The sequence below is a fragment of the Octopus bimaculoides genome, chromosome 6 (assembly GCF_001194135.2).
Source record: "Octopus bimaculoides isolate UCB-OBI-ISO-001 chromosome 6, ASM119413v2, whole genome shotgun sequence".
Classification (NCBI taxonomy): domain Eukaryota; kingdom Metazoa; phylum Mollusca; class Cephalopoda; order Octopoda; family Octopodidae; genus Octopus; species Octopus bimaculoides.
Window position 1 is genome coordinate 83,083,563 of NC_068986.1, and position 12,155 is coordinate 83,095,717.

General features: G+C 35.5%; 1 protein-coding gene across 2 annotated transcripts in view; it reads right to left on the reverse strand.

The window, feature by feature from the left end:
* Positions 1 to 152: 152 nt before the first annotated feature.
* The window catches only part of LOC106873562 (galactose mutarotase), a 127,243-nt gene continuing 115,240 nt past the window's right edge, over positions 153 to 12,155 (reverse strand). For both annotated transcript variants that reach the window (XM_014920990.2, XM_052968917.1), the window contains exons 5-8: positions 10,173 to 10,254; positions 7,587 to 7,722; positions 3,938 to 4,109; positions 153 to 1,360 (exon numbers count right to left, since the gene is read on the reverse strand). In XM_014920990.2, the coding sequence (XP_014776476.1) occupies positions 1,247 to 1,360; positions 3,938 to 4,109; positions 7,587 to 7,722; positions 10,173 to 10,254 (504 nt within the window). In that variant the 3' untranslated portion in view covers positions 153 to 1,246. The remainder of the gene's footprint in view (positions 1,361 to 3,937; positions 4,110 to 7,586; positions 7,723 to 10,172; positions 10,255 to 12,155) is intronic.

Sequence of the window (12,155 nt, forward strand, 5' to 3'; positions counted from 1 at the left end):
AGTCTGCCAAAGGAGAGAAAGGGATGAACCCCAATGCTATAATGGGAGAAAATGCAGTGGAGGAACTTGACGAAGCATATACCACATTAGCAAATAACATCTTGTCAACAGAGCAGTCTGACCAACAGAATGTCCTTTACGCATATTCAGGCCAGATGTCGCAACAAATATTCTAAAGAAATCTGGACATTTTCTTTTCCTTCTTCATGTCTTACTTCTGTCTATGTCTGACCTATATTTTTTTTTTTTACTTTCCTTACAGTGTCTTCTGTCTTTCTTTCTTTTCTTCTTATTCTTCTTCTTTTATTTCGGTACCGTCTTCCCATGTCTTTGGCTTCTACCTAACATGTCTCTCTGTCTATCTGTCTTCTGATACATCCACAATCCATGCGTGTGTCCCCCCACCCAGCGTCTGCCTGTCTATGTCTTCTTCCATTTGTTAGTTATGTTTCTTGATAAAAAAAAAAAAAAGAAAGTGAAAAAAAAAGGAAAAAAACAACGGAATTCGAGGAAGCTATCCCTACTCCCACCACAACCCTTTGCCTCCTACATCTATGCAACTTCTCTCTCTTGTGTATGTGTGTATGTTGAAGGAGACATGTACATGTAGAGACATATACATGTAGAGACATGTTCATACCACACACACACACACAAGCACGCTCGTGTAAAATGAATATACATATATCTATAGACACACGCACACACATATACATACATATTCGAGCAAGATCATTGCCAGTGCCGCTGGACTGGCTGCTGTGCAGGTGGCACGTAAAATACACCATTTCAAGCGTGGTCGTTGCCAGTACCGCCTGACTGGCCCTCATGCCGGTGGCACATAAAAGCACCCACTACACTCTCTGAGTGGTTGGCGTTAGGAAGGGCATCTAGCTGTAGAAACTCTGCCAAATCAGATTGGAGCCTGGTGTAGCCATCTGGTTTCACCAGTCCTCAGTCAAATCGTCCAACCCATGCTAGTATGGAAAGCGGACGTTAAATGATGACGATGACGACGATATACAGTACATGCAGAATTTAGGCAACTGATAGATTTGCTTTATATCTTCCATTTTTAATTTAAAAAATTAAACCCAGATCAAATTTACTGCCATTTGAGTATACAAAATGAAAAACCTAAATAAATTAGTTATTTTAACCCCTGCTAAATATGTGCAAAAAAATGAAACACCAAATTAGTTTTTCTTTGCCCTCATATAAATGATTTAAGTTTAAACAGGTATGGCTAAAATTGACTGATTAGGCTGTTGTACTGGGCTTCATTGAGAACACCAAACTGGAACCAAGTTGTCTGCCGAAAGGTCTCCCCAGGGTATAAAACTGTATTTGGAAATTTAGGCTGGAAAAGAAATAATAAGGTTATTTTCAATAGGAATTAAGTAAGTGTTATTTACATTTCGCTGCTAGAAAGAATAGGATTTGCATATATTTCTTATAATAAAATAGCACCATAGCTAATTAGAAAGAAGAGAGCTTAGATTTATTTCTAGCAAAACAGCATGTCTGTCTGCTACTTGTACTTGTTGCTCTTTGTGTATCAAGTATACAGGGTTAGCAGTGATGTAAAAAGGCTGTTGATTTCGCAGATTCTTGAATACATCTAATCTCTGTATAGATGCTGGCTACCTACAAGCAATGCAAAGGTTGGGGTCTATTGTTTGTTTCTGGATGTGACACTGTAAATAAACTGCTAAATCCAGGTTTTGTCCTCCAATGTGTGTGTAGCATCAGCAGCCCTAAAGCATAGAAATATTTCTTGCAATGAAGACAAGAAGAAAAGCAAAATACTATCTGAAGTCCTACGACTTATAGAGCCTGTTACCCAGTTTCCACATGGTACAAGTAACTGAGATTACAAAATTCCCATGGAATGGGATGCCGATCTGTTGCAGAGTTACTTATTTACAGCTGAGTAGAGTGGAGGAATATGACATGGAGTGTTTTGCTGAAGAACACAGCACATCATCCAGCGAGGTAATCAAAAGCACAATTTTACAATCATGAGTATAGCACCCCAACAATAATTCAATATACCTCTACTCTGAAAACATACATAGAAGACAAAATAACTTGCCTGTCTAAAGCAAAAATGGTTCTGTATCTCAGAGAATTGTGATTTTTTTCTAGACTACTGGAAGCTGTTAGAAATAACTGCACAAAACAAGACTTGCTAAGCATACACTAATAGCCTATGCTCTACAGGGAGCTGGAAGGCAAAGAAGAAGAATATATCTAATTGTTGGCAGATTTTTGTTATTGTTGTTGCTATTCTCCTTCGTGCACAATATGTCCATGATCAATTTTGGTCATGTTATATTACGAATGTCTTAAAGAATGCAAAACTTCACATCTTATCATTTGTTTTATTATAAATTAAAGTCTGTTTCTCTCATTCAAATTATCTTAAATCTATATATTTACAGGACTAATCCATTTTAGCTTACCTAGCAGATAACCCTATCCAGAAAGGGTGTAATTATTTGTTTATGTATTAAAATATTTAAAAAAAATAATAACATATATAATATATAGAATTTGCTCTTTAAAATGGTATGTTACATGAACATAGTTAAAAAAAAGTTTAATCCAAAATAAACATCAAAATTTAGAAATGAAAACTGCAATTATTTTTAAACAAACCTAACATTTAGTAACTCCAGACAGATGAAAGACAAAGTTAATTCCAATTGGGTTTGAGAATACTACTAAATAATACTCAGAATAATACTAAAATATTTTAAAGGATTTAGTATAGAACAGTTCCAATTTAAGCTTATTATGAAAGATGCAGTTTCTTAGTCATTCAAAAAATACACTTCTGATGCAAATAAAGTAATAGCAGCTTTATCAGTGAGTAAATAATAATTTTTCTCTTTCATCACCATTATCATCATTTTTATACCTATTTTTCCATACTTCATTTTTCCATCAGTCACGTGTGTCTCCTTCAGTACGGTATCTTAACACCTGCTGCAATCCCTTGTCATCTCCTTCACAACATTCAACCTCCTAAGATCAGATTTCACTTCTTTCATCAGTTTAAGAGCTCTGTCTTGAGTCAATCATTATCATCATCATCATTTTCACCATTGTCTTACCCGTGCTTGCAACGGTTGGACAGAGTTTATTGAAGCAGATTTTCTATGGTCAGACACCCTTCCTGTTGTCAACCCCCACCTGTTTTGCAGGTAATATTTCTTCATAGCCAGACATGCTTTTGCAGAATATCAAAAATGAGTGTCACTGCTTGTATGATAGTGATACCTATATACAACTATCGAGCATTGTCAAAGACTCTTCTTCTTGGCACTCCGTCGCTTACGACGTCGAAGGTTCCAGTTGATCCGATCAATGGAACAGCCTGCTCGTGAAATTAACGTGCAAATGGCTGAGCACTCCACAGACACGTGTACCCTTAACGTAGTTCTCAGGGATATTCAGCGTGACACTGTGTGACAAGGCTGACCCTTTGAATTACAGGCACAACAGAAACAGGAAGTAAGAGTGAGAGAAAGTTGTGGTGAAAGAGTATGGCAGGGTTCGCCACCATCCCCTGTCGGAGCCTCATGGAGCTTTTAGGTGTTTTCGCTCAATAAACACTCACAGCGCCCGGTCTGGGAATCAAAACTGCGATCCTATGACCGTGAGTCCCCTGCCCTAACAACTGGGCCATTGCGCCGCCACTATGTCAAAGACAAGGAGATACAAACATACACATGTTCACACACACACACACACACACACACAACAATAACAATAACCAGTTTCCTTCTACTAAATCTACACACAAGGCTTTGGCTGGTCCAGAGCTATAGTAGAAGACATTTGCTCAAGGTGCCACATGTACACACACACCCAAACATATGAGAGAGATAGAGAAAAGGAACAATTTTTTTTTAAAGAACCAAACACTTACTTCATTAACACTATTAGGATAGTGTTGTGTTTCCAAACAAAGTCCAGAATATTTTTTATAGACTGCACCGTCTTTACCTACTGGACCATTAAGGAAATAACCAGTGTACACATGTACTCCAGGTTGGGTAGATGAAACTTTGAGGCTTCGTTCAGTCTCTTCATGCCACACCCTATAATTTGAAAAGAAAATCAATATAAAATGAATTCATCAGAATCACTATTAACAATGATTTTAAATAGATATGTCATATGATTATACAATACCCTATCTTTTTATGCATTCTTTATATTGCATTATATCATACAAGAGGCCTAACCATTGTGATGGTTTATGATGACATCATGTGTCTTCTGTAACAAATTTGTTCTTTGCTGTGTATATGTCAACCATTCACACTGAAAATCCATACTAATGTAATCATCTCTTGAAAACGTTGGTTAAAGCCCTTAACACTCAAGCATGTTTGAGAATTGGTATATTCAAACAGAAATATCATGCAACATGTATGTCTCACTGCATTTTGCATTTTGTATATTATCAGTATGTTAAAATAAATATCAAATGAAAGGGGTGCAGTTCAATGACTGAAGCTAGTGAAAGAATAAAAGAAAGAATACAACTCTTTCAAATTAAACCCTATCATATCAAAAACAGAAGGACTCATAAGATGATGTCATATTATATAACCTTAAAAAACTTTTGATTGAAAGTCTACTTGCTGAATGTTGGCATCAAGCTGAAACAAATTTACATTTAATGACCAACAACAACCAACTTTAAAATGAATGACTTATCATTCATATTAAACTTTTCATCAACAGCCACAATATTTCTGGCTTTACTGTTCAAAGATTCACTGCTGTATAGTAAAACATGAAACATACAGTTTAATCTGCCTTTGATATAAATACTATCTAAGGCAGCAGTTCACTGATGCCTATCTATCTCAAAGTTTACATTAAGCTAGTGGAAGTCTATGCCATTAACAGATATGTAAGAAATAGCAGTTAAATCTCCTTCAAATAAAACTCTATTGCCTTGGCAGCAGGACACATCAGATGCTGTAGTTCTAGATACACTATATCTCTAGATTACAATACCACTATAACTAATTATATCTAAAAAATATACGCTTTATATACTACTATTGCTACAACTACTATCAAGCAAGTAACAATGGAGTCTATGTGGTAGCTTGGTCTACTACAAACAGCAACCAAATTTCCCTGAAATCAAACTTTACCATATTTAAAAACATTTAAAACTACATTGGATAATGACCAACTTCCTTTTAGGTCACACATTATTCATTATTTCACTGAAATATATGTTCTTCAGCTGTTTCATATTAAACTATTAGATACAACTTTAGTGCAGCCTTTTGTTATAAGGTAAATAACTCCCAGAGAGGAGACTAGGTATAACAATAGATAGTTTAACCCTTTAGCATTTAAACCGGCCATATCCAGCCCAAATGTTTTACCTGTTTTATATTCAAACTGGCCAGATTTGGTCTCTCACACCTACCCTATAATGTCATTCTAAAAATAAACAGTCACATCAATTGAAATTTCATAGCTACAAGATAATGCATAATTAATTCAAAACAATATGAATAAATAAGCATTACATTTAACAGAGTAATCTGAATGCTAAAGGGTTAAAAAGGGATATTTAACTAACCAAGAAATAACAATACATAATTGAAGGTTCAATATAGTGAATAAAATAAAAGCCTCTATAACTGGATGCAAGTTAAGGATTACTATGACTCATTAAGCAGTTGGCCCTGTCATTACAACCACTTGCTACCAACAGCCAACTAATAACTTGCTATATAAACATATTGAAGTATAAAGAGAAGTTTATTAATGTTTCATATTTCTACTATGATGCTAGTATCTTCCCGAAGATAATAATAATCAACATTTCGAAGTTCCTTTTGGTTCTCCACTTAAGGCTTTGAAGGAAGAGGAAAAAATTGAAGAATGAAGCATGATACGATTCTCAAGTGTATTGCTTTTTCTGATAGGCTTTTTGTTTCTTTATGGTTGCTCTTAACATTTCTAATAAATAATTCATTCGCATATAGTTTTCTCTTACTCAACACTTCAATATTGATTTTTTTTTATTTATTCATATATGTGAGAGTATTTTTAATATTTTCTGGTCGTCTCTTTAGTGGTTTTGCTTATAACAAAGTGCCTTATTTAAAAGTTAGGCCACAGCTGCAGTATCTAACTTTTGTTTTCCACTGTCACCTGAACCTATGCACAAATAAACTCACTCTGTGCATGAATGTGCCGACACCAAGTCACAGTGTATAAACACATTATAAAAAAAATATCAATGCCATTTTTTCCATACTTATATAACTTAGCCTCTCCAAACATAAATAATGGGTTTTTTTTATGCTTCTTTTATTTTTCAAAATTAAGATAAACAAAGTTCTTATTTAATCTAAAATATACTCCACTTCATTTTCTACAATGCTTTTCCATCTATCTGGTAGACTTCCAAGGCCCCTCTTCCAAAATTCACTTGTCCATGACAAAAAATACTCCTCCACTACTGTTCTGACTTCATCTACAGAATTCATATTTTTTCCATCCAAATGATTCTGAAGACTGCAAAATAAATTATAATCAGATGGGGCAATGTCTGGCAAATATGGTGGGCGGGACATCATTTCTCATTCAAACTACTCCAGCTTTTGGAGTGTCATCCTCATTGTATGTGGCTGAGCATTATCCTAATGGAAGAACACCTTTCATCTTGAAACCAAAGATGGTTGGGATTTTTCTCTAGTGCTGACTTAGGCTGCTTGCCATAGATCTTTCTTATTGTTTGGTTTGGGTTTAAAAGTTCAAAGTGAACTAAACCTTTCATATCCCACCAAACAGATAACAACACCTCACATAGGTGAAGACCTTCTTTAGCCTGGGGTGCTGGTATTTCTCCTTTCTGTACCCACTGTCTTCAGAGCTTGACGTTTTTATAGAGAACCCATTTCTTGTTACCAGTGACTATTCGGTCCAAAAAAGGTACGTTTGTGAAACATGACAGCAAAGAAGAGCACACATTCATTCTCTGCATGCAATTAGACTCGAAAAGTTTGTGAGGAACTCTTTGACCCAATTTGCTGACTTTTCCAAAGGCATACAGGTGTCAATGAGTGGTTGAATGATCAAATCCAAGCTTCTCTGCTAGTTCCTCAATAGTTATGATGGGATTTTGTTCCACCAAGGTTTGCAGGCCATCCTCATCGAGCTTTACAGATCTTCCAGGATGAGACTTATCTTCTTGGCTGTAGTTTCTGGTTCAGAAATTCTGGAACCACCATTGACACTGTCCAATCCCCATATTCTGCATTAATATTCCTCGCACTTTCTGTTGCATTGTTGCCTTTACAGAACTCATAATGCAAAATATGTTCCTTTGTCACTCTCATTATAGCTTTGAAAAAAATAACTTTTAAAATTGAACTGCACTCTTCAAAACTTGCACTAAAAATAAATACAAGGTAAAATTACTACCTGATTTTATAGTAAGTTGATGCAGGTAGTTTATCCCATCCCCCTCCAACTTTTAGTCCATGCAATTGAAAAAACCGTATTATTTATGGGATGACCCAATGTTTACTTACAAAGCTATCAGTTTTTTCTCAAGATTTCCAAAGCAATATGTATGGTCATAACCATCAGGAAGTTCTTTGAATTTTTCACTCAGAAGAACTTGTTTTCTTAGATCCATAGGTGTTCCATCAACAGGTCGAATTTCTCCTGGAATGGAAAGGAAGAGAGTTTAAGGCATTAAAATTTTCAATTCTGCAAATCAAAAACAAACAACTTAAAATGAAATATTCTATTGTTTACCACTGATATACATGAAACAGTTTATAAAATATATAAATTTGGTTCTTGAAATGAAATAAGAAAATATTTGTACTTTCCTTGCCCAAGTGTAGTATATTTAAAAATATCAATTTCCAATGTGGTTGTATGAGCTGTCCCAATGCATTTACCATATTTGAAGCTTACACTTTTGGATAATCTGCCAGTGATTCTATTACATCTCTTGTATGTCCATAGCTTGCAATAAGTACAGTGTATACCAATTCCTTTTCTGTATATCAAGCAAAGCCATTTCCCTGAAGGTACAGAGCCCTGTCTTCTTCCCTATTTACCAAAACATCTGTCTTTGTGAGATTTACCTTAAGGCCTCACGATTATAGGTTTAGCTTCAATACCTGGAATTTCTTCTCTAATTCCCCTAAATTTTCAGTATATAGAAGTTCACATGAAAAACCAGTCTTAAACTCCTTTGTAATGACTTGTAGGGCCATAATGAATAGGAGAGCACTACAAACTGAACAATGATGGAGCTCCAATGATCTTCACACTAAATTCATCACTGAAGTTGTTGCCAAAAGATAAGTAATAAACTTACAATCCAATATTATTGTTATCCTCTGCCCATACTACCATAGAACTTTCCCAGTTTAGATTAGTCTTGTAAGCCAATAACTTACTAATAAACAGATGAAATTCTTATCACAAGTTTGCTAACAGCAAATCATTGTTTGTTGCTCTATAAGAAACAAAGAGCTACATAATATAGTGTATATATGTAGAACATTAATGCCAAATTACTATTCCTCCACTACTGTAGATTTGAATTTATCTGAAACTAGGACATAGATCTTCCAGGAATTTTGTCTTCATAAAGTATTGGAGTGGTTGTGTGGTAAGTAGCTTGCTTACGAACCACATGGTTCTGGGTTCAGTCCCACTGTGTAGCACCTTGGGCAAGTGTCTTCTACTATAGCCTTGGGCCGACCAAAGCCTTGTGAGTGGATTTGGTAGACGGAAACTGAAAGAAGCCCGTCGTATATATATATATATGTGTGTGTGCATGTGTGTATGTTTGTGTGTCTGTGTTTGTCCCCCAACATCGCTTGACAACCGATGATGGTGTGTTTATGTCCCCGTAACTTAGCGGTTCAGCAAAAGAGACTGATAGACTAAGTACTAGGCTTACAAAGAATAAGTCCTGGGGTCGATTTGCCCGACTAAAGGCAGTGCTCCAGCATGGCCGCAGTCAAATGACTGAAACAAGAAAAAGAGTATCTGATGACATTAACACTACAAAAACTATGGCTGAACATTAGTTTACTGAACTTATGCGGTCCATGAGATAGTTAACATTTATCATATACAAGCATGGCTTGTTTACCGACATACCTCTGGCCCACAGATATGCTGTCTCTTGTCTCTACCTTTTCTACTGCTAAAAAAGTGGTCTTTGCTCCTTGGAAATGTCTGATTCATGCTACATCTACTGAAACACTCCCAACTCACTACTCTCTCCTTCTCCCACCAGCCATATTGTGTCCACCACATCTCCCTGGTCCCACACTAACCACAGAACCAAATCCTACATAGAACTTCAGTTCTCTGAAATTTCTTTGGCAAGTCTTTCTGCCATCGATGGAAATCTGTGAAACCATATCAATCTTACTGGTCCTTGAAAACATGCAAAGATCATGAGAACAATACCTTCTTTCAGATCAAGTTGTTATTTAAAATTTTCCTAAATATATGTGGAAAGAAGAATTTTCAGAATACACAGATTTGAAAAGTTTGTAAAAATGCTTAAATTAGAGTAAAATCAGCCACACCGGATATAAATTACATTATAAAAAAGACAATTGTATTTCAGATCTATAAAAGTTAGCAGCTGTGATTTTATTACTCAGATTAAAATGCTTATCCTTCAAGGACCATCTGTAAATGGGATTGCTTAATGTAAAGTATGTGCAAACAATTACCATAAAGTTATATAGATTCAAAAGCAGTAGGTTAACTCCACGTCTGTCTTGATTGAGCCTTCTAGCTGTGACCATACTATCTTTTACTGATATAATGCATTAAAGAGAGTGGGCGTGATTTGAGGAAGATTCTGCTTTTTCTAGCATTCCAAGTGACCACAAAGAGGCTCCAAGTGACCACAAAGCTATAGTACATTAAATTGATATCATTGTGATCATCTTTTTGTGTCTACCTTTTCATAATTACATAGGTTAAACATATCTGTTCCAATATAGTGCCTTTCCACTTGTCATAATACTTCATCATCTGATACACATAACAAAAGAAAAAAAAAACCACCAGTCTTTCTGTGTAAGTCATTTATTTCATAAGTATTTAGTAATCAGAGGAGGAATATTTACCTGTTACCAAGCAGTTTTTATCAACAGGTAGGTAATGAGCTGCAGGAACAATTAACCAATGCTTTGAAAGGTTACCTATTCCCTATTAAAAAATAAATATTTACAGTATATTAAATGAAGAGTAAACTTTCTTTTTTGTTTCCAAGAAATTTTAGAAAGCAAAGATATAAATGACAGACATACAATCATAGACTTGTGTTAAATCAGACATAATCATAGAACTGTATCATAGTGATCAAAATAAATGACATACATTATAGATTTTTCATCATAGAAATCAAGGTATACTATGGATTTGTTTTCTGTGATCAATATATACAATCTATATGTCACCATGTGAAGGTGTAGTATTGTTACCCCAGTGAAAATATGAATGTAACCTTAAGATGCTTATTGAGTGAATGGAATTATAGATTAACTTTATTGTTATCTCTGTTAACAACACAGCTGATACCAAAGTCATTGCACACAGTGTACAAGCATAGAATTAGGTTTGATGACAATTAATACTAAAATGTCGCATTCTAAATATCAAAGAATACAAGTTCTTATATTTTTCATTTTCCTCTTTTATACTCACCTTCTTGTATCTCAAGATGCTATGACATCCCATCATCACCATTATTTCTTAATAGCTACTTCCATCCATCCCTATATAATGCAGGATAGCTTTGTATCACTTGTATAACATGACAGACTTGTCTCTCTCTCTCTCTCTCTCTCTCTCTCTCTCTCTCTTCTCATACTCTCCACTTTATTTAGTTGAGGGTTTTTTTGCCTTTTTCTTGTTTCCTTCTTGCTATTCTTTTCTTATCTTGCAGGTTACTTGGTTATGTCACAAGTGCCAGTGGTAGGTAAAAAGCATCCAGTACACTCAGTAAACCAATTGGCTTTAGGAAGGTATCCAACCACAGAAATCATGCCAAAGTTGACATTAGATGTAGCCCTGTAGTTTGCCAGATCCTCTCAAATTATCTAACCCATGTCAGCATGAAAAATGGACAGTTAAATGATGATGATCTCTCCAATATATCTTCATTCCAGTTAAAATTTCACTGAAGCATCTTCAATCATATTTTTCACATTATTTCCCAATGGTAACATCACATTTTAAAAAAGAAGACTGGTCAAGACCTAATCTCACTAATACATGTAAGGGGAATTAAATATTGAAGATCCCTAAAATAAACTTTATGAGCTGCTAACAATATTAAGTGAATAAAAGAAGATAGTGGACTGATGGAAATAATGACAAACACCAAAGAGTTACAGTAGATACCACTCCACTTAGGTTAACAAAATAAATACATTGAAGAACCTCTCCTACAAAAGCTGGCTTAAGTGATAGACTTAAACTATCTCCTGGTCTAACACCATCTCTAGCAAGTATTCAGATGAGATCTCTGACCTGTGTATAACTCCATATCTTGATATGCTACTTCTTACTGCACCTTCTGTGTAGTATCACTGCTTGTGAGAAAATGCAGAAGGAAGTGGTTTTCCAACAAGGGACCATCTACCAGATACAACAGGGGCTTGGCCCCATTAGTAATATTTCAAGGAGTTGTTCTATTTGTTGGCAAACTCATTAGCAACCCTTGATTTCCAGCTTGGCTCCTTAAAGGAATCAAAGTAGTGGTTAGCAGCAACTCATAAATCATGACTTTCTGCTCTTGTTCTTCATCTGACTGGGAGCTCCTGCACCAGTTCCCCTTTCACCATGCCATAAAAACATAAATAAAACAGCATGAAAGTGACAGTTGTTGATACATCATCTAATGAACTAGTAACTCTTTATTTGTTTCAGTCATTTAACTGTGGCCATGCTGGAGCACCGCCTTTAGTCGAGCAAATCGACCCCGGGACTTATTCTTTGTAAGCTTAGTACTTATTCTATCGGTCTCTTTTGCTGAACCGCTAAGTGACGGGGACATAAACACACGGTTGTCAAGCAATGCTAGGGGGACAAACACATATACATAT